Below are 27,426 nucleotides of genomic sequence, written 5' to 3'. Positions count from 1 at the left end.
TATCATGGGAATGGCGTGGACAACAGCATAGATTAAAGGTGTTGGCTGGTTCAAGGTTCTCCATCAAAATAAAGGCTTGAGTGGCAGATTTCTCATTGCAGTCCCTCCTGGGGGTTTCAAGGCAAGAGGGGGACAGGGAAGAAGGTCATCTGTTTTTTTGTACCCCGCTTTTTACTACCCGGTAGGGTTGTGCGTTTCGGCTTGGTTCGGCCGCCTCGGTGATCACTGAAGTGGTGTGTAGGAGGCCAGCGCCCCAGCACAGAGAGGAGGGGCAGTGGCGGTGGGTCAGCCGGCGGTGGCACACAGGCATAGAGCTCTGCACCTGCATGCGGCCGCCGGCTGGCATGCTATCGGTGCCCCTCCTCTCCGTGACATGGTGCTGGCCACCTCAGGCTTCGGTGATTGCCGAGGTGGCTTAACCGAGCCAAAGTGAACACTCTTAGTAACCAAAGGTAAAATCCCCTTCACTTCTCCCTACGACAGACATCCTTGGGGGGAAGGGGTTGGCCATTGCCTTCTTCCTTGTAGCAGCCCTGGACTTTCGTGGCATTCTCCCGTCCAAGCTCTAATGAGGGCCAGCCCTGCTCAGTTTGGGGTGGCGTGGCTTATTCTGGCCGCTGGAATTTCCATGCCCCAGTTCAGATATCACCGAGCCAAGTCAAGGATGTTTAAACCACAGCGTAGGGCCAGGCTGTGCCTCGAAACAGTTGCTGGTTTAACTGCTTGTCCCTCCCCCATCCCCACCCCCGCCCCTCAGGCCTGCTGCGGTTGGAGGAGCTGGTGCGCCAGTTTCTCATCTCCAAGGAGACGCTGTCGATCCGGATGCTGGACGACACCAACGACCCGACGCCGCTGCTCAAGGAGATCCGGGACGACAAGATCTCCACCATCATCATCGATGCAAATGCTTCCATCTCCTTTCTCATCCTCAAGAAGGTGAGGAACAGGTGGAGCCCTGCTCATGGCATTTCCTGCCTCTGCTAGAGAGCTGGGAGCAGAGGGGTCTGGTAGCTTCTCTGAACAGCTTTAGATTACTTGCATGGTCTTTAGAAGAAGGAGAGTTGGTTCTTATATGCCGCTTTTCTCTCCCCAAAGGAGTCTCAAAGTGGCTTACATTCGCCTTCCCTTTCCTCTCCCCACAACAGACACCCTGTGAGGTGGGTGAGGCTGAGAGAGCCCTGATATTCCTGCTCGGTCAGAACAGCTTTATCAGGGCTGTGACTGGCCCAAGGTCACCCAGCTGGCTACATGTGGGGAAGCGCCAGCCTCCAAGTGGGCCCTGGAATTCCAGCTCATCTCCAGACAATAGAGATCAGTTCCTGCGGAGAAAACAAATGCTTTGGAGGAGCCTTTCTCAACTTTTTTACTATTGAGAAACCTCAGAAGAGATGCAGTCATGCAGGACAGGGTTGGGAAGCAGAGCTGTGGACACGCCCACCCAGGGCCCCTCCCCTTCCCACCCCCTCCAGGCCCATCATTGGCCATTTAGGGAGGGGTCAACATGTCATATCACCCAATAAATGTTTAACACATTTTGAAAAGAGATAAAAATTGAATTAACTCCCAGCCATTCAGGAAACTCCCAGCCATTCAGGAAACCCTTCCAGGGCTGTCAGAAAATCCCAGCTTCTGTGGCATTGTATCCTGGTAAGGTCCCTGCCCTCCCCAGGCTCCATCCCCAAATCTCCTGGAGTTTTCTGACCTGAAGATGACAACTCCATGTACTTCGTCTCTTGCTGATGACCCCCTCTGGCAATACTAACAAGGGATGTGTTCTTCGGTGCAAATTGGCCGCCTTGGCGATCACCGGCGCTCGAGCTTCAGTGATCGCCAAGGCGGCTGTGCTGCGCTGAAGTGCATATCTCTAATCCTAACTCTCAGGCAGGTTGCCTCCCCCTAAATAAGCCCCTGTATAGGTTATGGGAGATGCTATTTGAGTCCAGTGGCACCTTAACCTAGCTCAGAACTCCCAGTCTTTTTGAGCTTGCGGACATCTTTGAAATTTGGGCACAACGTGGAAAATGCAGCTGCAATATGGCTCCCTTAGCTGATGTTTGGCCCCACAGTGAAGATCTTTGCAGCTGCTACCAAAGCAACATCAATAAACAAAACAACTGTCCAGCCAATCAAGTTTCCAGAAGCCTTACTGGGCTGAACCTTCCACCTGGTCCCCTCTGCTGTCCGAAAGCACTTGGCAGGCACCCGGAAAGGTGCCAGTGGGTGCTGTGTTGGGGACCCCAGGTCTAACTCTTCTACTGTGGACCAGCATGGCTACCCACCAGAAAGGAGGACTTAAGGGGTTTCTTTTGCTCCTTTGGGAGACCTGTTTTTTGCACGTGCACCTTTGCAGAGAACAAAGCCCTCTGTCTCTGCTGCTCTTGGGATTCGTGCTGAAAAAAGCAGCTGGCGGATTGGAGGGGGCATATGGTGGTGGAAGGGATTCCCTTGTGACTTGGACCCTTGGCATATTCTGCTCTGAGCAGCCCTTGGCTTGTGATCTCTTTCCCCGGCCATCTCAGCCCACTGTCCATCTTCCCGGCCTTGACTGCAGCCCTGGGAATTGGATGCTGGCATTTGGGGATGAAGAGAAGAGCTGTTTTTTGTACCCTCCTTTTTTCTATCCAAGGGAATCTCAAAGTAGTTTACAATCTCCTACCCTTCCTCTCCCCACAACATGCACCCTGTGAGGTAGGCGGTGCTGAGAGAGCTCTGAGAGACCGGTGACTGGCCCAAGGTCACCCAGCTGGCTGCATGTGGAGGAGGAATGGGGAACTAAATCTGGTTTTGCAGATTAGAAGCTGCCGTTCTTAACATGCTGGCTCAGGTCTGGAAGGCCATTGGACTCAGTGGAAGTTGATGGCCTTCCAGGGACAGGGAGAGTGCCTTGGAGCTTCGGCTGAAAGCCAAATTCTATTGTCCAAGTCTCTGAATTTTGATTTTGTGACTGCTGGTGAAGGGGCTTGTGGGTCAGGGGGGGGCATGTCTAGTGGGAAAACTGAATCTCCTTCCCATTTTCTTTTTGTAGGCCGCAGAGCTGGGGATGACGTCTGCCTTCTACAAGTACATCTTGACCACAATGGTTAGTTCCGTGGCGCATATCTGTATATCTTGCCTCTCCACTCAGCTGAAGAGCACAGCATGTTTGCTGAAGGGCCTGGTTATTGTTTTCACGCAGCAGGGCTGAGAAAGCCCCTTCCCAAGAAGACTGAGGAGTCCCTGCCAATCCAATTGATCAGCGACAGCTTAAAGGGACTGATGGTCTGACCTTGGGTAAAGTAGAAGAAGAAGAGTTGGTTCTTATATGCCACTTTTCTCTACCCGAAGGAGTCTCAAAGTGGCTTACCTTCCCTTTCCTCTCCCCACAACAGACACCCTGTGAGGTGGGTGAGGCTGAGAGAGCCCTGATATTACTGAAGAAGAAGAGTTGGTTCTTATATGCCACTTTTCTCTACCCGAAGGAGTCTCAAAGCGGCTTACAGTCGCCTTCCCATTCCTCTCCCCACAACAGACACCCTGTGAGGTGGGTGAGGCTGAGAGAGCCCTGATATCACTGCTCAGTCAGAACAGTTTTATCAGCACTGTGGCGAGCCCAAGGTCACCCAGCTGTCTGCATGTGGGGGAGTGCAGAATCGAAACTCGGCATGCCAAATTAGAAGTCCGCACTCCTAACCACGACACCAAACTGGCTCTCTGTGTCCAGTGGCAGCTTTAAGGCCAACCAAGTTTTATCCAAAATGTGTGCATCAAATGCAATAAAACAGGATTTCCTCAACTGTTATATCCTGGGAGAGAGAGGTAGTGTGTGTCTGTGTGTGTGTGTGGGGGGGGGAGGTTAATTGCCGGGAAGGGCTAATGAGTCAAGAAGCATAGTGAATGGGGTGATTATTGCTGAGAGCCAGCATGGTGCAGTGGTTAAGAGCAGTGGACTCTAATCTGGAGATCCATGTTTGATTCCCCACTCCTCCACATGCAGCCAGCTGGGTGACCTTGAGCCAGTCACAGTTCTCTCAGAGCTGGTTTCACAGATCAGTTATCTTAGAGCTCTCTCAGCCCCACCTATCTCGCAAGAGAGGAGGGGAAGGGAAAGGTGTAAGCCGCTTTGGGACCCTTTCGGGTAGTGAAAAGCAGGGTATAAAAACCAGCTCCTCTTCTCGCTCTCAGCTTCCTTTCTTCTGTCAGTGGGCAACTCGCGTATTTGTATGCTGATTTATGGACATCCACAGATCTTAATAACTGACAACCCAATCTCAACTATCATCTCCCATTAACCATGTATCTTTAGCTAGGCCATGGGGGGCCAAACTGGCTCTCCAGATGTCCAGGGACTACAATTCCCATGAGCCCCTGCCAGCACAGGGGCTCATGGGAATTGTAGTCTGTGGACATCTGGAGAGCCACAGTTTGACCACCCCTGATCTATGGCAAGCTCAGGGCAGGCGGATCACGGCTTCGCGCACCAAGAGGCCAAGCCACCCATGCCAGTCACGAGAATTTTGACAGATTGACCACAGTTGAGCTAAGCCTTCCTGGAATTAACCCCCCTCCCTATACAACAGGGGTAGTCAAACTGCGGCCCTCCAGATGTCCATGGACTACAATTCCCAGGAGCCCCCTGCCAGCGAATGCTGGCAGGGGGCTCCTGGGAATTGTAGTCCATGGACATCTGGAGGGCCGCAGTTTGAATACTCCTGCTATACAAAATGCAAGGGCTGAGGAAATTCTGCTTCACTGTATCCAACAAACCCTCTTTCACTTTGCTCCTCTTTCACTTCCTGGGCGCTCTGCATGTGCATTTAGATGTCCTGATCCTCAAGCAAGAGAGAAGAGCGAAGAACACGAAGGAATATACAGCTGAAAACAGACACTTTTCTAACCTGTGGTAGAGGAGAGCTCATAGCAAAACTAAGCGCCAATTTCAGATTCGCTCCTAAGACCTACAACCCCAGTTTCCTCCTCCCCCATAGTTCCCGAAACTTCGATGTCACGTACTGTGCTGCCGGGCAGGGGGGGGGGGTGGGCGAGAAAAGGGTTGAAATGAAGTCAGGGTTTGCCGTCTTTGGGGGCAGCCTTGTGTTTGGGGTTGTGGCACTTCCTTCTGTCCTTGGTCGTGAGCTTGCTTCGCAAGCAGATTTTCGATTGCCGGCTGAAAAAAGAGGTTGGATTTAGGATCAGTGTTTGTTTCTGTTGTGATGAAAGGTGACCTTGCCGTAGAAATCCAGCCGGAAGGGCTGTTGTCGTTTCTGATTTTTTTGCACGTCTCTCGGTGAAAGGACATTCGGGGCAGCCTTTTCAAAGGGTCAGGGTCCCCCCCCCCTTTGAGGGAGAAGGCGTTGGAGGCTCACTAGGAACTGAGCAAGTAGCAGTTCTAGGAGTGCTGCTACCACATCATCTTCCTCTTCCTCTGGATGTTCCTTGGGGGAAGGGTGGGGGGAGGGCAATCAAGATGATTAGGGGGCTGGAGCCCCTTCCGTAGGAGTAGAGGCTGAAGAGTTTGGGGTCTTAAGCTTAGAAAAGAGATGACTAAGGGAGGACATGAGAGACAGTCATAAAATGAAGCCAATGGGCAGTAGATTCAGGATGGACAAAAGGAAATGCTTCTTTACCCAGGGAATGATGAAAATGTGAAATTCATTCCTGAAGGATGTAGTGATGGCCACAGGAATAAACTGCTTTAAAAGATAGATTCGTAGAGGAGAGGTCTGTCAGCAGCAGGAACCTCCACAAGCAGGGGCACTCTTCCTCTGAATCCCAGAGCAAAGAGGCAACATGAGCAGGCCTCGGCCTCTCTGCCCTGTTGTTTTCCCTCCAGAGGAACTGGTTGGCCACTGTGTGAGGCAGGATGCTGGACTGGATGGACCCCTGGTTTGATCTAGCAGGGCTGAGGTTCTTATGAAGGCTTCGGCCTCTCTGCCATGTTGGCTATCCGGAGGATCTTAGGAAAAACCTCTGCCTCTCCCCTGTTGTTGGTCATCCAGAGAAATTGGTCAGCCACTGTGAGACAGGATGCTGGACTAGAGGGACCACTAGTCTGATTTAGCAGGGCTCTCCTGAGGTTCTTATGAAGACCTTGGCCTCTGTGCCCTGTGGTTGGTCCTGCAAAGGAGCTGGCTGGCCACTACTGGACTAGTTTTGGTATTGGTCTGATCCCACAGGGGTCTTATTATGTTCTTCTGCTTCATCATCTTATACTTTATCATACTCATATTTTTGTTCATTATTATTTATTATTATATTTATCATCATCATCATCATCTTCATTTGTATCTTGGCTTTCTTACTGAGACTCAAGGGAGATTTCAAAATACGAATAAATGATTCATACAGCAATAACAACAAGAACAAACACAATAATAAAAAGAACAACAATAACAACAAATGCAATAATAGTAATAACAAACAAAAACAATAAACAGGACAAGGCTGCAATGTCACTGTAGATAATTTCTGGCTGGTTTCACTTGCTGCCACCCCCCATGTGGTCCTAAAGCAGCTTCCTTCATTCTCCTCTCAGGTGAATGAAGAGCAGGTGGAAGAGCTGGGTTCCAGCCCAGCCTTACAGACCAACAAGATATTCGGGGTGTAAGCTTCCGAGAGCTACAGCTCCCTTTGTCAAATACAAGTTCTAATCTGACAAAGGGACTGTCAAATGTTCATGCCCTGGGAACCTTGTTGGACTCGAATCTAGCTACGGTTGTCAGTTCCAGGTTGAGAAATTTCTGGAGATTTTTTGGGGTGAGGTAGAGCCTGGGGAGGGCAGTGTTTGTGTAGGGAAGGTCCTCAGAGGGGCACAATGTCTTAGAGCAGGGGTAGTCAAACTGCGGCCCTCCAGATGTCCATGGACTACAATTCCCAGGAGCCCCTGCCTGCTGGCAGGGGCTCCTGGGAATTGTAGTCCATGGACATCTGGAGGGCCGCAGTTTGATTACCCCTGTCTTAGAGTCTGCCCTCTCTCCAAAGAAGCCGTTTTCTCCAGGGAAACTGGAGCACACCAGTTTACGGCACACCAGCACGGCTGCTCTGGACAGATAGATTTATTATTATGTTGCCGCATGGATGCCCTCTAGAACAGGATTTTGTGGAATTGTGATCCTGGGAATTGTGAGACTTTGCTCCGCGTGACGGATGGCGTTCTTTTGTGACTCAGGCAGAACTGCCTCACCCAGCAGGGGCTGCAGGCCGCTGCTTCTAAGAATGGCAGGACTGACCTGGGATGACTCTTCCAAAGCAGCCTTTCACAGGATCACAGCTGGAGGAATCCAGCTTGCCAGATGTTTCTGGTCTAACTGTACCGTGTTTGGGGCATGTAACTGCTGGAGTAAACTGTTACCCTGCAGACAGTACAGTCGTTCTTGGTCTCGGCCGGGCCAAGGGGTCTCCATGGAAGACGCCTGCATCCTGATACACCCCAGTAGTCCAAGAATGTTGCAGATTGGTAGTATTGCCTGTCCATGTAGCACAGGTCTCTCCGTGGCTGCTAGCTGTGATGACCAAGGGGAACCTCCACATTCAGAGTCACGAAGCCTCTGAATCCCAGAGCCAGGAGGCAACTTCAGGGGAAGGCCTCGGCCTCCATTCTCTGTTGTTGGTCCGCCAGAGCAGTGGTCCCCAACCTTTTTATCACCGGGGACCACTCAACGCCGGGGACCACTCAACGCTATTACTGAGGCCCAGGGGGGGGGTAGTTTACTCTCAACCACTGCCCTAACGCTCTCTGATCGCTATGGTAATGTTTAAACATCCCTTCAAAATAAGATACAGACACGCCACAACAATGAAGTGTGTTGTAAAGGGCTGGGGGGATGAAGTAAAGGGCCGGGGGGGGGGGAGAAGGCGTCCTTCGGGGCCCACCTCCAATTAGTCAAAGGAACACATGTGGTCCGCGGCCCATAGGTTGGGGATTGCTACGGGAGACAGGATGTTGGATGAGAGGGCTAGTCTGAGTTTCTTATGAAGGCCTCAGCCTCTCTGCCCTGTGGTTGGAGGAACTGGCTAGCCCCTATGTGAGATGGGATTCTGGACTAGATGGGCCCTCCTTCGTCTGACCCAGCAGGGCTTTTCTTAGGTTCTTATGAAAGCCTCAGCCTCTCTGCCCTGTGACTGGACCTCCAGAGGAACTGGCTGGCCACTGGGTGAGATGGGATGCTGGACTAGATGGGCCCTCCCTGGTCTGACCCAGCAGGGCTCTCCTGATGTTCGTATGAAGGCCTTGGCCTCTCTGCCCTATTGCTGGCCCTCCAGAGGATTGGATTGGCTCCCTGTGTGAGATGGGATGCTAGACTAGATTGACCCCTGATCTGACCCAGCAGGGCTCTTCTGAGGTTCTTATGAAGGCCTCGGCCTCTCTGCCCTGTGGTTGGTCCTCCAGGGGAACTGGTTGGCCCCTGTGTGAGATGGATGCTGGACTAGATGGGGCCTCCCTCTTCTGACCCAGCAGGGCTCTTCTGATGCTCTTAGCCTCTCTGCCCTGTTGTTGACCCCCCAGAGGAACTGGCTGGCCACTGAATGAGACCCCCTGTGTGAGATGGGATGCTGGACTGGATGAACCTTCCCTGGTCTGATCCAGCAGGGCTCATCTTAGGTTCTTAGGCTCACTCTCACCCAATAGTTATGCCTTTCCCTGGGGTTTTATCTCACCCCTGGTGGCCACCCCACATTTTAATCAAGTATAGTAATGGTTCGTTGCTGCTCCATCCCAGAGGAACAAGAGGGAAAAAATGTTTTCAGCTGTTAAACATTATAATCACTCTATGCTTATATAATTAGCACTGTGTTGAATATGAATGAAAACGTTTTTCCCCCTCCATCAGGGAGTGAGGCTAAATTCATTTCCCTGAATCTTCTGACGTGTTTCTTTGTTGCATTTGCTTTTTGCTGTTCCTAGTTGTCGCGTCCCCCCCCCCCCACATTCTCCTGCCTTCGGCACCATTTTCCTCTCCCGCCTGTCCTGCTTTCCATGAGCAGTGCCAGCTAATTGGTGGATCACATAGTCAACGTGATGATGTCACCCGGCTGCCCTGCCAATTAAACTCAGTGATGCGGTGATGGCATAAAGCCAATTGAGAGCAAGGGTGAGAGAAGGATTATTTTGCTCAGAATAGGGGTCGTACAAGAAGCTGGGTCACAGGGGTAGTCAAACTGTGGCCCTCCAGATGTCCATGGACTACAATTCCCGTGAGCCCCTGCCAGCAGTTTGACTACCCCTGAGACCTCAAACACCATGGAACCTGACCCAGCTCCTCCAAAATAGAAATGTACAGGGGCAGAGAGTTTCTCTTTGGGGCATGTGCAAAACCCTTCATAAGAATCCTCCCTTCTGGATTAACTTGTCTTTTAACATTACTTCTCTCTGTTTGGGAACTGGAACATAAATTATAAATCTGCAGTTACTATAAGTGACGTTAGGCCTGTAAATGTGTGTGTTTTGTAATTTGTGAAGTTAGCTGTTGCTGGTTTTATTATGGGAGTTGGAGAAGGGGAGCTTCGTGCATCAGAATATACTTCCAAGCCCTTCCTCCCCATGGTGTAGAGAAGTGAATGGCAGCTGGGAATACAGAGGCCGGCTGGCCTATAGAGTGGTGGTTGTGTGTGTGATTCAAATGGGTCGCCGTGTTGGTCTGAAGTAGCACAATCAAATCAGAGTCCAGTGGCACCTTTAAGACCAACAAAGATTTATTCAGGGTGTGAGCTTTCAAGTGCATTCGAAAGCTCACACCCCCAATAAATCTTTGTTGGTCTTAAAGGTGCTACTGGATTCTGATTTTCTTGTGTGTGTGTGTGAGGGGAGCTTTCTGTCTCACGTTCAGCATCAGGGATCTCAAGAGCCAATGTGGCGTAGATGATCGATAGCTGATCTAAGACCAGTGAAGACTGGCTAGAAACCCCAGCTTTACCAAGGATATTGCTTGGTCGCCCTGGATAAATTACTGTCAGCCAGCGGGAGTTGGAAGTGGAAAGAATCACACAGCAAAATATCATCAAAGCTACCCTGCGCTCTCCTGGAGGACGCTGTAACACTTAGATCGATGAATGACACGTCTGTTTACAAGGAGCCACGATAGCCAAGCTGAGAGATGTCACTGTGGTTTGTACAGGCCTTTGGGTTTTCCAGACTGATCTGTTTATTAAGTACAGCCTGCTAAATGTCACTTGGCCACTTCTCACATTCTGATCTTACTCGGCTGCTCCATCAGGGCTCCTTTCCTCCTTCTGGGACTTAGAAGAGCTCTGATGGGTCAGACCAGGGGTCCCTCTAGTCCAGCCTCCCGCCTCACACAGTAGCCAGCCAGTTCCCCTGGAGGGCCAGCCACAGGGCAGTGAGGCTGAGGCCTTCCCCTGATGTAGCCTTCTGGTGCCGGTATTCAAAGGCTGACTTCCTCTGAAGCTGGAGGTTCCCTTCCACCACTGTGGCTAGTAGCTGCTGATAGTTCTATGAAATTAAAGCTTACAGTTATGTTAAGTTATATGGAATGGTGGACGGGGTGTTAGAATCAACTGTGAGGGAAGGGTTTGCCAGGCAAAGATTTTTTTTTTTTGATGAGTCAGAAGCACTTCTTAGAGTTTCTTTTTGGAAAAGGAAATGATAGAAGTGAATAGTTTGCCAGTAATCCAAGGGAAACATGCACAGATTTATGCCAGTGTAGAAAAACAACTGCCCCAAGATGTGCCTGTATATATTTCTGAGTTACTGTGAGACTGCGTGTGTGCTCACCTGTCTTAAAAAAAAAAAATCATCATCCTTGCAAGCAGAAAGCAAGCTGTCCAGGAAAATGGGGATATGCAGAACTAACTTTCTATTTGCAGCCATTTTTTTCCTTTCCTTTTTTTATACCTAGGGAAATATTTTTTTTTAAATGTGAATTGTGCCCTTGCAGTCTGGGGCAGTACAATCCATTTGGCAATGTCATGGCTGATTTCTAGATCTAGTCTGTGACTGGGAACATGAAAACCAGGGAGTGTAGTCGCTGCTCTTCTAGATTTTAACTAATGTGAGGGTGTATATGCTGTCAGGTTCACCTTGAGCCTTCGGTTAGTATAGTCCAATAAGAGCTCCTGTTACTCCAAAGGCATGTAGAAGAGTTTATTGAAGACGTAGCATGAAGATCAGGATTAGACGTGGCTTAGGGTGTCAAAGACAATGTACTGTAAACAGACACACATTGGTATAGGACACTAACCCCACTTCTGCAAAGCGTCATTTGACAAGTGCATACATCAGAGCTGCCTCACAGGTATGTCGCTAAATAGGTGGCTCTAGAACATTTCTCATGATTACAGGGAAACATTCTGGACCCACCCAGGTGTGAATATCTTAATTTTGTTTCCAGCCAATTCAGGCCAAACAAAATCTGACACTGACAGCTTGCTGACAGAATAAAGATACTGCGTTACAGTTTGCAAGGAGAACAGTCATTGCTGCTGGGCTTTGGCACATGCAATACTATAAAAAATCAAGTATGGGGTACAGACAAATAACTTGTAAAACAACTTCAGGACACTCTGGCCCAAAGTATTGCCAAATTTCAACACAAATACCATTAACTCTAATCCAAAGGTTTAAGACAGGCTTTTTCAATCAGGGTTTCATGAAATGGCCCTGGGAGGTAGGTCTGTACATAGTTATGCTTCCCAACCGTATTCTGCATAATTGGGCCAATTCTGTAGCTTCTTAAACCCTGAAGAATGTTTCAGGGGTTTCTCAAGGGTGAAAAAAAATGAGAAAGGCTAGATTAAGACACATGATTGAACCTTAAGCAACTTAATTCAGAACAACACTGTAGACTTATGAGTCTTATTTATACAATTCTCTGCTAAACTCTTCAAGGCCTCGCTGCCCACAAGGCTTCGAGACCACAAGGCAAACATAGGCCTCGCACTCCCAAGAACTAACAAAGCAGTCAGGCAAAACATGCGATAAGACAACAGTTCACCTGCACTACCCTGGGAGGACAGGGGACGACTGAAGGCCTTTCTCAGCTCAGGGATGAGGCCCTCTGGGAGCTATGTCCACCTAGCCTCAAAGGCAAAACCCAGATGAACTTGAGGCTAGCCAGGCTTACAGGCCCAACTAAAAAGCCACACTGGATGAATCGCAGAGCAGGGAAGAATACAGATCTTGACATGCTGTTAGATGTGCCATCTGGTCGTTTACGAGTCTTCTATATCAGGGGTAGTCAACCTGTGGTCCTCCAGATGTTCATGGACCACAATTCCCATGATCCCCTGCCAGCAGGTTGACTTCCCCTGCTCTATATAAAGGGCTCCCGTTGTTTTAATAATAGACCAGAAGGATTACTCCAAAAGGTATGGAGAAAATGAACCAAAACTACAAAGGATAAAGTTTGAACTGTCAAGCCCTAGGCAGAACTCCCCCCGCCCCATATATGGCAGAATAATTTGAAGATTTAATTTCCCATGGAAGTCAAGAGTATATAATTAGATCTAACAATTTGGTCTAACAATTTCTGGCCTAACAATTTGCCAGAAATTTTGGAAGAGATATTCAGTCATAGGGTGACAGCAGCTAGAATTATTTATGCAGCAAAACCAAAAGCAGACTTTTGCCCTCGGTTAGAAGAGCGGAAGAACAGATTTGCTGAGTACGCAGCGATGGTGAAACACCCATCTTTAGTTCTAGATCACGTCACAAAATTTGAGGAGAGTTGGACATGCGTTTTATGTGCATGGAAGCAGGAGAAAATTCTAGAATTATAAGCATTTATACAAAGGCTTAAATGTATTGTAGTGAAGAAGCAGAATGAGAAGCATGGAAAAACAAAGTTTTATTGAGAAGAGAAATGAATTTGTAAAGAGACAGAACTGACTAACGCCCTCTGGAGGGAAAGCAGGCAAGAAACACACTCAAAGGAGCAGGATGGTTTTAAAGTATAAGGATGTTCCTAATCTAAATATGTTAACTACATATCTCCGATAGTCTTCTTATGCTGCTAAATCATGCGCTCTACAGATCTGGCATGTTCTAACCCCGCACGTCAGGTGCGAATGATGGCTAAAACTGAACGCCAAAGAGCTCCCAATGTCAGGAAGCAGGCCATGAATGTTGTAGATATGTAGTGGTTAGAGGGCTTTGGTTGCCACCCTCCAGATGTGGCCTTGTGATTTCCCAGAATTACATCTGACTTCCAAGTGACAGAGAGAAGTTCCTCTGGAGAAAAAGGAAGGCTGGGAGGGTCGATGGCATGGAATCACATCCCAACTGAACTCTCTCATCTTCCCAAACTGCTGGCTGCAGTGTCACCCCCACATCTTCAGGAATTTCTCACCCAGAGTGGGCCCCTTATGGGCTAGCGAGGCCCAGGTTCAAATCCCTCCCTCTGTCAGTATGTCCTGCTGTTAGGAGAACCTCATCGTCTCTCCTAGGACAAGTTGAAAGTATCTCAGGGTCACTCTTGTGTACTCCCCTATGCAAAAATAAATAAATTGTAAGGAGAAATCTGGCTTGTCAGATTTGCTCTGCGTGGAAAGTTTGCCCTGGAAGGCTAGTTGTCTGCATGCAGGGGGTGGGGATTGTTCCCTGTTGCTTCTCATCCTGCTTTCTCCCTCTCCCCTTCACCCTCCATGGCAGGATTTCCCAATCCTTCACCTGGAGGGGATTGTGGATGAGCACTCCAACGTCCTCGGCTTCTCCATGTTCAACACCAGCCACCCGTTCTACCTGGAGTTTGTCCGCAGCCTCAACATGTCATGGCGGGAGAACTGTGAAGTCAGCCCTTACCCTGGGCCTGCAGTAAGTCTCGGCCGAATGAGGTCGCCGGCGAAATTTCGCCTGACATGAGAAAATATTCAGAATGGATAGGTGCAGAGGTCTCTGATAGGGAAAAAGATTTTCACCCGGAATTATTGCAGCATGATTAGGGAGGAGGTTTCTGGGTTCAGTTTCACCCTGAGCCGGTTCGCTGGATAGGGCGGTATATAAATCACCAAATAAATCAATATGTCTGAGGTGCTGGTTATGCAACTTCTTAAAAACTTCTTAAAATCCTTCATAAAGACCTGGGACCCACATATTTGGGGGGCTGTCTCCCATGTGCCCACATCAGGCAGCCCTTTGCTGGCTACCTCACCATGCTTCTAAACGTGACATTGTAAGCATGCTGCAGGTGTGGCCTGGATATCTTCAGCTGCTTTCCAGTGTACAGAGATCAGTTCCCCGGGAAATTTGGGACAACATTGGGGCAACAGTTTGGGAAATTCCTGGAGATTTGGGGATGGGGCCTGAGGAGAACAGGGGCCTCAGTTGCCATAGAGCCCATCCTCCAAAGAAGCCATTTTCTTCAGGGGAAACTGATCTCTGTGGTCTGGAGACGGGCTGTAATTCCAGAGAATCCTCCAGACCCCACCTGGAGACTGGCATCCCTACATTATTCTGGCTCTTGAGGTGTTTCAAGGCTTGGTTGTTCATCAGGACTTTTGAGTTGGCAGGCATTTTTTAAGGGGGCGAGATTCGGGGTTTCCTATTTTTTAAATTTTAAACTGCAAATGTTTAAAACTATTATAGCAAGCCACCTTAAACGACAAGGGAAGGTGGGATCAAAATGTTTTCATACTGTTTCAGGAATTCCAAAAGAAGTCCCAAACCATTGTGGCGAGCAGCATTTCCCAGCGGTCTGGGCCCTGGATGTCTAAATACCTAAAACCCTCCCCCCATCTAGTCAGCATCATAAATGGTTGACATTGTCCCCAATCTCAGTAACAATCACTTGTGCTGGTAATGGTTTCAATAGTGTTTTTAAAATGCATTGTTTTGATTTCAATGTGAATAGATCTTATTATTCCCCCCCCTCCCTCGCCCTCCCTTCCTCCCTCACCCCCTTCCTTCCACCCTCCCTCCCTTCCTCCTTCCCTTCCACCCTTCCTTCCATCCTCCACCATCCCTTCCTCCTTCCCTTCCACCCTCCCTCCCTCTCTTCCTTCCACCCTTCCTTCCTCCGTCCCTCCCCCTTCCCTTCCTCCCTCCCTTTCTCTGGCCTCTTCCATTTTGATCACTCCTTCCCACCAAGTCTTCCTCCATCCCTTCCTCCCTCCTTTGATTTTTAGTCTGCCCTCCCAGCAAGTTGTCTCTGGGCGGTGTACAAAAGTATGGATAAAATACAATAAGCGAACAAATAAGATCAAGTGAAATTTAAGATGGGCAACAGACAGATTAAAAATCAGCAGCAACAGTTGTGATGCTATAATTTAATTGTTGTTCACCGCCCTGAGACAGCCAGTCCGAGCGGGCCGATATATAAATCGACTGATTAAATAAATAAACCTGGGTGTCCGTGGAGGTGGGCAGACTTTCACATCCTGATTTTCATGGATGCTTGGGAACGTACTGGAGAAACTGAGATTTGGCCTCCCCTGGTGCTGTCTCTGTCCGTTTGGCTGAGTCAGTCGCCTTCACTTCCCATGTAGGCCGTGTATAGATGGCAGTGTTGGGAGGCGAATGGAGTTGCGCCGGGGCGAAAGGCCTCCATTAGAGCAATTACCCGGCCCCTGGGACCGCCTAGTGATTAACTCCGGCTGAATTATCTGCCCTCTCCAGTTGTCCGCGGCTCTGATGTTTGACGCGGTGCACGTCGTGGTGAGTGCCGTGCGGGAGCTGAACCGGAGCCAAGAGATTGGGGTGAAACCCCTGGCCTGCACCTCAGCGAACATCTGGCAACACGGAACCAGCCTCATGAATTACTTGCGCATGGTGAGAGGCAGGGCGTCTGGCGCGAAGGGGGGAGCTCCATTTCCTGTGGCGTCCAGGCCATTCAGAGAAGGCAGGCAGGGGACTGACTGGCCCTGAATAAAAATGAGACTCCTCGGTCTTCCACCTGTGAGATTGGGGCCAGAGATGACACCAAGGTCGGCCCGGATTTGAGCGAAAGGTGCATTGTGCTCGACCCTGTGAGAGAGACATTGTTTCTTTTCGTACTCTCCTTTTCTCCCCAGTGGGAACCCAAAGTGGTGTACATGTCTTTACCCCTCCTCTTTTTTACCCGCACAACGACCCTGTCAGGTAGGCTAGGAGGAGAGAATGGGACTAAGGTCATCTAGTGAACTCCCATGGCAGTGTGGGGGGATTTGAACATGGGTCTCATAACACTGTAATGATTACACCATGCTTGTTTTAGAAAGCACTCTTCCTAATTTGCTTGCTTCTGAACTTTCAGTCGCTGTTCCTCAGTGAAGGTAGCATTAGAGTCAAAACAAGCCTTTAAAACCACATCAAGCCAAATATCCGTAACTTCTGCTTCTGTCACTCTGTTCCCTCCTGTGATGACTGGGCCTCTCCTCACCTTTCTGTATTCCTTTCCACCAGACACCCCTCCTGTACCTGTGTCCTTGACGCTGATAGGCTATTTCCAAGCACTTAGCCTGTTCGTGAACATTCTATGACATCACCACAACCCAGCCAATGAACAGCAGTCTGGGCTGGTTTCACTGGGCAGCTTCTGTGACAGCCCAGCTCCTCAGCCAATGCCCAGGGAGGCGTCACAGGCAACTGCCGGCTTGCGCTTACCTCAGGGAGGCTGTCTTTTTAAAACATGCCTGCAGTTGTTGCATCATTAATGCCTTGTTCATATGTCCACTGTTGCCCCTCTGGGGATACCCCAAAGTGGAATGTGGACCAAATCCCCGAGTTTACAAAACAGGTGAGAGCAGATGCAAATTGAGAAGATGCAGAGATCTCGACTTGGCCGTTCCATGCTGATGGTAGCCTTTGGTCCAGCCCACCTAACGACTCCTCATTCTCTTTTCCTCTCTCTTGTCTTTCTCCTCCCTCCCATTCTTCCACCTCCATCTCCCCATCCCTGGCCAGGTAGAGTATGATGGGCTGACAGGGCGCGTCGAATTCAACAGCAAGGGGCAGAGGACCAATTACACCTTGCGAATCCTTGAAAAGGCCCGCCATGGCCACCGGGAGGTAAGAGCAGGGCTGTGGCTATTAGGGTTGAGCGCTCCAGAGGTCATTTATAAGATAGTTACCTTTATGGACCTTTGATACTAATAGACCCAAATTATATGACTTAAAATATAAGGTATATAAAATATAAGAATTAGATAGTGGATTGAAGATCTTGTGTGTATCCCTGAAAACCAATTCAGAAATAAATTTACTGAGAAAGTAAAATACGAAAACAAGGTTTTATACCTAGGAACTCGTTCTGAATAAGGTTTTTTGCCACCGCCAGCTTGGAATTTCTTTTTGTTTATTCATCTTTGGCTGACGGGTCGTCTCTGCTTGTTAAAGATCAAATTAGCAGGCCTGGAGTCTACTATCCTGGATCCGTGCTAACGGAGCCTCCCAGCCCTGTATACATGACAGGATAAGTCCATTGGGAAATTCTGCCCTCCTCTCCTCTCTCTGTAGATCGGGGTGTGGTACTCCAACAGGACTCTTGCGATGAATGCCACGACATTGGACATCAACATCTCGGAGAGTCTTGTCAACAAGACTCTGATAGTCACCACCATCTTGGTAAGTATCGTCCTTCTCTTTAGGCTTTCTGTAGGTCTGGGGGATCCTAGGACATGTCATTGAAGAAGAATAGTTTTTTTTTTTTAATACCCTACTTTTCACTACTTGAAGGAGTCTCAAATCAGTTTACAATTGCTTTCCCTTCCTTTTCCCACAGTAGACTCCCTGTGAAGGTGGGTGAGAGAGCTCTGACAGAACTGCTCTGTGAGAACAGTTCTAACAGGACTGTGACTTGCCCAAGGTTACCCAGCTAGCTGCATGTGGAAGAATCGGAAATCAAATCCAGGTCTCCAGATTAGAGGCTACAGCTCTTAACCACTGCACCAAGCTGGCCAGACAGAATTTTAGCACATGTGTCTTTTTGAATTTTGTGTTGTATTGGTTATGCTTTGATGGTGTTAGCTTGTTTTTTCAGTCTTTGTGTTTTTAATGGCTTTGGTTTTGTGCGCTTGCGGTTTCAATGGCTTTGAGTTCAGTGCTTGTGGTTTTAATGCCGTTGGTGTTACCAGCGCAACCATGCCCCTGAAATGTAACCAGTCCTACCAGATCCAGGATTATAACCAGTGAAAACCAGACCCTTTGGACTGTATTCCATGGTGCCAGAAACCCTAGATCAGCACCTATAGCAACAGGCCTCATCGTGGGACTAGAATAGCACCTGAGTGCTTCTTCTATCAAGACTATGGACTCTGACTTTGAACATTTGCTCTGGCCTAGAGATTAGGCAAAGGTCAGGCCAACCTTTCTCTGCAGAGCACCAGTGAAGCTTGGCATGACTGACTGACCTCATGAACTCAGCATCCCTGCATCCGTGGGAAATACGCTCACAGTGCTGGAAACTTCAAGGAGCACCCCCTCCCACTAAACTGGCAGATCTCCGAAGAAACTTACCTCTGCCATCCCCTTCCTCTCCACCCAACCTAACGCCAGCTAGCCAAGAGCCTTATTGTTGTATATAGTCACCTAGATCAAACCAGGTCCCAAAGTTTCTTTGATCACTTTGATCTTGAACATCCTGGATCAATCAGGCTTTTGGGCCCACATCAATCGATCAATCAGACTTTACTACAGTCGTTCAGACCAAGTTATATGAAGTCATTACATAAGAGACCAAAAGAATATGGTCATTTAATATAATACAATTTAAAACAGATCATAAAATAGAACTTAAAACTACGCTACTTTAGAGCATCGGATTTTTATGGCAGCGGCACAAAACGTAGCCAGCTGAGTTGTCACCTGGGGGGACTCATCACTTAGCAGCCTCTTTGCTCGATCTACATCAGGATGTTCTGGCGACTTTTTAAGGAGTGGTTCAATCAAGTTGCTGTGAATGACTATATAAGCAGGGCCCACATCAAAAGGGGGCATCAGCACCTTTGTCCCAAGCCCACTTTTGCCTAAGTGATCATACCATGTATCTGGCTAAGGAGAGGGTATAAAAACCTTCCTTGGAGCTCCAAGTGTGCTCGCTTCCCTCTGGCCACACACAACTTGGATGCTGGTTTAATTCTTGTTGCTGACCCCCTTCCTTCAATGCACCCAACTTCGTCTGGGCAAGATAGGTAATCGTATGAACTTTGTTGTCCTCTTCCCCAAATGTAGCCATTTCCCAACTTATTTCTTTCTGCGGTATGTGTTAGTGGAATTGCTTAGTCCAGGGGTAGTCAAACTGCGGCCCTCCAGATGTCCATGGACTACAATTCCCAGAAGCCCCTGCCAGCAAATGCTGGCAGGGGCTCCTGGGAATTGTGGTCCATGGACATCTGGAGGGCCGCAGTTTGACTACCCCTGGCTTAGTCTTATTCTGTAAATACAGATCCAACATTATTTTAAACTGTATTTGTTGTTTGCCTTGGGTTCCTGAAGGGCTTAATCACCTCGTAAACTGCGCAAAAGAGATCCTAGCTCGTTAACCGCCTTTCCCCAATTTTCTCAGAGCACTTTGGTTAACACTGGATTTCCAGGCCTCGCCGTTTTAATGACTTTGGCTTCCAGTGCTTACAGTTCTGATAACTTTGGTTTCCATTCTTTGCCGTTTTCATGACTTTGTTTCCCGGCGCTTGCGGTTTTAAGGAATTGGTTTCCAGCATTCATTACTTCAGTGACTTTGATTTCCAGTGCTTGGGGTTTTAATTATTTGGTTTCTAGTGCTTGCAGTTTTAACGACTTTAGTGTCTAATGTTCATGGTTTTAATGCCTTTGGTTTCCAGGGCTTATGACTGAATGGTTTTTGTTTTCAGGATGTGGGGGCCTTTGTTCCAGAACAGGGGTGGTCAAACTGTGGCCCTCCAGATGTCCATGGCCTACAATTCCCATGAGCCCCTGCCAGCATTCGCTGGCAGGGGCTCATGGGAATTGTAGGCCATGGACATCTGGAGGGCCGCAGTTTGACTACCCCTGTTCTAGAACATCCTCCCTCCGATAGCACAACGCTACACACTGACTTCCCTTGCCTCTTCCAGGAGAACCCCTACATGATGCGTCGCGCAAACTACCAGGAGCTCTCTGGGACGGAGCAGTACGAGGGCTTCTGCGTGGACATGCTTCATGAGCTAGCCGACATCCTTAAATTCCGCTTCCAGATTAAGCTGGTGGAGGACGGGCTGTACGGGGCGCCTGAGCCCAATGGATCCTGGACCGGCATGGTGGGAGAGCTCATCAACAGGGTACAGCTGTTTTGGGAAACTCCTCTGGGGCTTCTCACTGAGTTACGATTGCCGACCTTCAGGGTATGTCTGGATATCTAGGAGTATATTCTCCAGGAAATCCTGGAGATTTTGGCCGCTTTGGAAGGTGGCATTGTACCTGTTGAAATCCCTCCCCTCCCCACGCCTTGCCCTCCTCAGGCTCCACCCCCAGGGCTCCAGGTATTTCCCAACCTGGAGCTGCCAACCCTACCCTGAGCATAACCTGTAGCCTCAGGGTATACTGAGGAGAAAGCCAAATGAGATGCTGGACAATGTGCTATCAGGTCTCCAGTGCAACTTACCTTTATTCTAAAAAATGTTATTATTTACTATTATTTATTTAATCTGGGAAATAAATAATAGTGCATCTAGTCCAGCATCCTGCCTCACACAGTGGCCAACCAGCCCCTCTGGAAGGCCAACAACAGGGCAGAAACGCCAAGGCCTTCATAAGAACCTCAGAAGAGCCTTGCTGGATCAGACCAGGGGTCTATCTAGTCCAGCATCCTGCTTCACACGGTGGCCAACCAGTCCCTTTGGAATGCCAACAACAGGGCAGAGGGGCCGAGGCCTTCCCCTGATGTGGTCTCCTGGCTCTGGGATTCAGAGGCTTAGGACCTCTGAACATGGAGGTTCTCCTCAGTCCCCATGGCTTCTAGCCACGGATTGAGCTAGTCTCCATGAATCCATTCAATCCACTTTTAATGCTGTCTATTTCTGTGGCGACCACTACATCCTCTGGCACCGAATTCCAAATGTTAAAATTCCAGATTTTAATCACTCTCTGTAAAGTAGTACTTTTGGGTTCCCTTCCTTGTGGGTTCCCTTGAAGTCAAGGAAGCAGCCAAGCCCTTCAGGGAGAAAACTGGGGTTTGCTGTATTAATTGTTTTTAACGGAAAGTGTTATTGATCTTGTAAGCTGCCTTGAACTGTGAGATTAGCTTGGGTAGAAATGTTTTAATAAAGAAAGACAGGAGGAAGGATTTAGAGTTTCTGGAACAAATTGGCTCTCAGGTGCTGTTCACATAGGAAAAATACACAGAGATTTGATCTCCCAGCGTCTTATCTGGTTTTACTCTGAACTGAATGTTGTGTCTCAGGGACACTTGCTCCAGAACTAGGATAGTCCAAGTGCTGTGTATTCTGGGATCAGCTTCCTTCATCCCTTCAGGCTGGTGGAAGAGAGCAGGCTGTCTGAGCACATACGTATACCCTTTTTGGCCAAGTCACCACAGCCAAGCAAAATGCACATTGGATTCTGAATTTTTTTGAAGATTTGAACACTTATGCCTTAAAAAAAAACAAAGAAAAAAATTAAGCTCGAGCCTTTGCAGAAATAATTAGGAAGCAGTTAAAGTCGCCAACCTCTAGGTAAGAAACAAACAGGTATGGACTGGAGATCTCCTGGAATTACAACTCATCTCCAGATTATAGATTAGTTGCCCTACAACTCAATGACTTTGTACCAGGGGTGGCCAAACTGTGGCTCTCCAGATGTCCACGGATTACAGTTCCCATGAACCCTTGCCGGTCAGGCCTCCTGGGAATTGTCCATGGAAATCTGGAGAGCCACAGTTTGGCCACCCCTGCTTTATACCCTGCTGAGATGAGATCCCACCCCTCCCAAAATTCTGCCCTCCCCAGGCTCCACTCCCTCCAGAAATCTCCAGGAATTCACCAGTCAGAAGTTGGCAAGTCTACGAACAGTAGATTCAGTGCAAACCTCACCATTTGTGGAGGAGACCAAGAAGGCATCTTTTTACTCTAAGTCCACAAGCTATTTTAACAAGGGCTAGAAAACTATCGACAGACACAATGGATTGTAGGGAGACTATCTGGCTGTTGTCCTTCTGGCACCAAGTTCCCCGCTTTTTATTTGCGTGTTTTATTCTTCCAGGCCCCTAGGGTAGCGGTCCCCAACCTTTCTCAGGTCAGGGACCGCCTCCGGAGTGAGGGAAGAGCTGACGGCCCGGGTACTGCGAAAACGCGCATGCGCAATTGCCACGCACGCGTGTTTTTGCCACCACGAGGCGCTAACGCGCATGTGCGGCAACTACGCATGCACATTTTTGCCACTAGGGGCGCTAACGCGCATGCGCGGCAACAGTGTGGATGTGCGTTTGCGTCACCGCCATGCCGGTGGCTGCGCCTGCCTCTTCCCTTCCTTCTTGCTGCCGGCGGGGGAAGGCAGGTGTGGCTGGCAGCGGCCCGGTACCGTGGCCTTTGCGGCCCGCCACCGGGCTGCGGACCGGGGATTGATGACCCCTGCCCTAGGGGGTAGCCCAGCAACAAAATCATGGCAGTGTTGCTCATTCCCTGCCTGAGCACCCAGTAATATTCAGACATCACAGGGATTTCTAACCTCTGTGAAATGAATGTGTAAACTTGCCCTGATTTTTCAATGCAGAGGGAACTAGTCGCAGTCTAAAGTTAAGAGACACCTGCAGCCACAGATCTCCTGTGCTTACCATTGATCTCCAGGCAACACAGATCAGCTCACCTGGAGAAAATGGCTGCTTTGGGAGGAGGAGGATCTGGCATCATACCCCATCAAAGTCCCTCCCTGCCCCTAAACTCCGCCCTCCTCAGGCTCTACCCTCAAAATATCGAGCTGGCTACCCTACTCAGAGGGGTTTGGATACTTCAGGCTTGCCAGGTCAGTGTCATGGAATAGGCAGCAGGGAGCTTCAAGAACCACTCTGGGTAATTCCTAGAGATTTTGGGGCGGAGAACAGAAGAAGACTTGGTTTGTATACCCTGCTTTTCAGTGCCCAAAGGAGTCTCAAAGCAGTTTACAATTGCCTTCCCTTCCTCTCCCCACAACAGAGACCCAGTTGTAGAACAGAGTAATTAAAAGAGACCTTCTACTAGTACAATGTACTTGTACTGTGATTTCCATTTCATTGTCTGAAGGAGTGTGCATGTATACGAAAGCTCAGGCGAATAAAATTTTGGTGGTCTTAAAGGTGCCATTGGACTCAGATTTCATTCCACTACTTCAGACCAACACGGTTACCCACCTGAATTTAACTTCTCCCCTGAGCAGCTGGAACTAGGCATGCGCATGGGAAAAGAATTCAGACCATTTCAGATTTAGCCAGAATCGATTCATGCTGAATCCATATCCCCCAAACTGCCCTTCACTGGTTGGTATTTGACCAGATCAATTCAACCAAATCAGAAGTGGTCAGTATTTTTTCATTGTGCACATGTCTCTCTCTCACTCACATCTGCCCAGGCATTAGAGCAGGGGTAGTCAAACTGCGGCCCTCCAGATGTCCATGGACTACAGTTCCCATGAACCCATGGGAATTGTAGTCCATGGACATCTGGAGGGCCGCAGTTTGACTACCCCTGCATTAGAGAGTGTCTCCACTGCCTGAGAAAGTGGGGGAGGCATTTAAAGGGTGCATCAACCATCTGATGAGTCATGATCAGCTGCTTGGAGGGCCCATTAAATGCCCCCCTAGTCTTCTCTGGCAGTGTCAATGCTGTCTACTAACAGAGAAGGCTGTGGGGGAGGCATTTAAAGCAGGATTAGTCAACCTGTGGTCCTCCAGATGTTCATGGACTAGAATTCCCAAGAGCAAGCGCTGGGAGGGGCTCATGGGAATTGTAGTCCATGGACATCTGGAGGACCACAGGTTGATTACCCCTGATTTAAAGGATCTGCCAGGCAGCTGTTTATAACAGATCAGTAGCTTTGTGTGCTTTCTCCCTCCCTCTGATCCCTCTTTTAAACTGGGCAAATTGCTGAATCTTGATTCAGCCACTATTTTTTTGTCCTGGGTGCAGGGATTGGCAATCTGGCTCGGATAAACCTGCAAAGTACCTGGATCAATTAGGCTTGTCCAAACCGAATGGCACATCCCTCGTTGGAACCATCGGTGGTGGAGGATGCAGCTTCATCATTCCTGGATCAAAGCAACAGGGGGACTGCTAGGGAGCGATATTAATAGCATAATAATTTTATTTTTGTAGGCTGGCCTTGCTGGTTAGTTCAGGGCAGGTAACAACAAGACCGATTGGTCTGTACCATTCTCTGATTGACTGTGTGTCTCTTTGTTCTGCAGAAAGCCGATCTGGCTGTGGCGGCCTTCACCATCACGGCAGAGCGGGAGAAGGTTATCGACTTCTCCAAACCCTTCATGACCCTGGGGATCAGCATCCTGTACCGAGTACACATGGTACGTGGCGGGATTTGAGGTGGGGAAGGGACCGAGAGGCTAGACGGGGACAGTTGGGCAGTGCCAAGGACAGAACAGGGTGGTAACGTCTCCTTCCGCACAGCCCCAGAGCTCTGCTGAGATAATAGATGATCTCATTCCTGATCCTTATACTTGAGATCAAGAGTCTGATTTATTCTTTACATCAAGTTCCGTGTATTCTGCTAAAATTATGCTTCAGACAGCAGCTCTGATAGGCCAGACTTTTTGGACTTAAATGGCCCAGGCTGGCCCAAGTTAAGCAGGATCAGCCCTGGTGAGAACTTGGATGGGAGACCACCAAGGGTTGCTATGCAGAGGCAGGCAATGGCAAACGACCTTTGTCTATCTCTGCCCTGTCCTGGATGGCCCAGCCTAGCCCAATCTCGTCAGGTCTCAAAAGGCCAACCCTATTTGGCACTTTGAGGAGAAGAAAAAGTGTTGGTTCTTTTATGCCGCTTTTCTCTACCCGAAGGAGTCTCAAAGCAGCTTATAGTCGCCTTCCCTTTCCTCTCCCCACAACAGACACCATGTGGGGTAGGTCAGGCAGAGAGAGCCCTGATATTTGGTCAGAACAGCTTTATCAGTGCCGTGGCGCACCCAAGGTCACCCAGCTGGTTGTATGTGGGGGAGCGTGGAATCAAATCCGGCTCACCAGATTAGAAGTCTGCAGTCCTAACCACCACACCAAACTGGGTGGGAGATCCCCAAGGAGGCCCATGCAGATTATGTCATGCAATTATGTAATATTAATCATTTTATTCTTATAACCCACCCTTTTTAAGGCAACAAGCCTTAAAAACAATCCATAAAGTTTATACTGAAACGATCTCTATAGTCAATCATTTGGTTTTAAAATCGTATTAGAAGCCTCTTGCCTTGAAAACCCTGCAGAGTGGCTGTATGTGGGCAGCCACAAGCCCAGACTATTCCGATCTGCAGGGGGTTGCACTAGGTGACCCTGGAGGCCCCCTCCAACTCTAGGATTCTCCATCTAGCAGAGTGCTAGCCAGGACTGACCCGTCTTAGTTTCTGAGATGGGCAGGCCACAGAGTGGTTTGCCCTATGTCTCCCAAAGAGTACTAAGGTCGAGTAGTCAAAACCTGCTTAGGGTCCCCAGCCCGAAAGGAGTAAAACGAGTCCCGGCTTGGTAGAATGCTCTTCCTGATGAGATCAGGGACCTCCAGGACCGAAAACAATCCCAGAGGCCTGTAAGACAGAGCGTGGTTGTTGCCAGGAAATGAGATCAAAGAGATGCTGGCCTCCCTACCTGAAAATCCACCCACCCAAAGGAAAACCTTCGAGATTGTTTGCACCCTGAGGACACAGATTTTAACGGAAAGATTCTTGTTGTTAGTTGCGAAGTTGTTGAGAAGCCCCTGAAACTTTCTTCAGGCTTCGAGAAACCCCAAAAATGATGTCAGCAGGCTACACTGCCCTGCTATGCCCCTTTTCTACCCCCTCCAGGCCATTATTGGCCACTTTGGGAGGGGGGGTCAACATAACCACATATGGTCATATAACCTGATAATTAAAAAAACAATTTAAAAGATATAAAAAATTAATTAACTTCCACCCAGTTGCAGAAACACTTCTGGAGCCATCAAGAAACCCCAGGGTTTAATGAAACTCCACTCCCGAGGAAGTCAGCCCAAAAGGGAGCATGATCTGAGACTTAGCTCGTTGCTGTCCATGGTCCTGAGGCAAGGCTCTTTCCCTGTTAACAGGGAGTGAGCCATGCAGGCCTGCTGTCTGCAGTACAATCCACAAAAACTGGGGTGCACAGTAAATGGGAAATGCCAGGGGAAAAGGGAGCAGCGTAATCTGACTCAGAAACTATAGTCAATAATGCTTCCAAGAGTGCAAAAGAGTCGTTTATAAGATATAAGATAAAATCATTTGTAGGTAAGGATCATAGAGCCAGCTGTGTGCAATATGAAAAGGCAGCACTGTTGAAGAAATTAGTTCACTTTTTGGAGAATTGTTCTAAGGTGTTGCTTATCTCCTTATGGAACTAGATAACATCATTTCTTCTGTCAGGGACACTGTAGAAGCTACCTTGCAAAATGGGGGATTACCAGATCCTCGTTTGGACTTCAGATGGAATTAACCGGTTGAACAACAGGCAAGAGTTGGTGGATGAGGTGAAGGAGGTGGGGACCCTAGGGGGAAGTGACCATGTCCTCATAGAATTCCTTCTGAGATGGGGAGCCAAGGAAGCTTGTAGCCAGACGCGGATGTTGGATTTTCGTAGGGCAAACTTTAATAAACTCAGAGACATGATGAGTGTCATACCATGGACGAGAATGCTGGAAGGGAAGGGAGCATGTGAAGGGTGGGCGCTACTCAAACAAGAGCTATTGCATGCTCAATCAATGACTATCCCAGAAATACGAAAACACTGCAGGAGCTCTAAGAAGCCTATTTGGATGAACAGAGAACTTCAAGAGGAACTAAGAAAGAAAAGGAAAATGTTCAGGAAATGGAGGGAAGGACAGAGCTCTAAAGAAGAGTACCTACAGGTTACTAGGCACTGTAGATCAATCATCAGAAAGGCCAAAGCTGAGAGTGAGCTAAGATTGGCCAGGGAAGCCCATTGTAACAAGAAAAGATTTTTCAGTTATGTGAGGAGCAAACGTAAAGTAAAGGAGGCAATAGGTCCACTGTTGGGTGCGGAAGGACAAACTCTAACGGAAGATGCAGAGAAAGCAGAAAGGCTTAGTGCCTATTTTACATCTGTTTTTCCCCACAGGTCAAAGTGTTTAGGCACATCTAGAGATGGCTGTAGCCAAAGGATAGTGTCTGGGTGGCAGGTTAACATGGATAGAGAGGTTGTCGAGAGGCATTTAGCTGCACTGGATGAGTTCAAATCCCCCGGTCCAGATGAAATGCACCTGAGAGTACTCAAAGAACTTTCCAGAGAACTTGCACAGCCCTTGTCCATCATCTTCGGAACCTCTTTAAGGACTGGAGATGTCCCGGAGGACTGGAAAAGAGCAAACGTTATTCCGATCTTCAAAAAAGGGAGGAAGGATGACCCGGGAAACTACAGACCAGTGAG

The 27,426-nt window shown here is 48.7% G+C and overlaps 1 protein-coding gene across 2 annotated transcripts in view; it reads left to right on the top strand.

Moving 5' to 3' along the window:
- The window catches only part of GRIK5 (glutamate ionotropic receptor kainate type subunit 5), a 100,040-nt gene that overhangs the window by 46,593 nt on the left and 26,021 nt on the right, over positions 1-27,426 (top strand). The window contains exons 6-13 of one of the 2 annotated variants that reach the window (XM_077336709.1): positions 758-936; positions 3,026-3,079; positions 13,583-13,744; positions 15,545-15,697; positions 16,811-16,915; positions 17,363-17,470; positions 19,936-20,139; positions 24,234-24,347. In XM_077336709.1, coding sequence (XP_077192824.1) covers positions 758-936; positions 3,026-3,079; positions 13,583-13,744; positions 15,545-15,697; positions 16,811-16,915; positions 17,363-17,470; positions 19,936-20,139; positions 24,234-24,347 — 1,079 coding nt within the window. Of the gene's footprint in view, positions 1-757; positions 937-3,025; positions 3,080-13,582; positions 13,745-15,544; positions 15,698-16,810; positions 16,916-17,362; positions 17,471-19,935; positions 20,140-24,233; positions 24,348-27,426 lie in introns of those variants that run through there. The other variant, XR_013230929.1, reaches the window with a different exon arrangement.

The sequence above is a fragment of the Paroedura picta genome, chromosome 5 (genome assembly GCF_049243985.1).
Source record: "Paroedura picta isolate Pp20150507F chromosome 5, Ppicta_v3.0, whole genome shotgun sequence".
Classification (NCBI taxonomy): domain Eukaryota; kingdom Metazoa; phylum Chordata; class Lepidosauria; order Squamata; family Gekkonidae; genus Paroedura; species Paroedura picta.
This window is presented reverse-complemented; position numbering and strand designations above follow the sequence as displayed.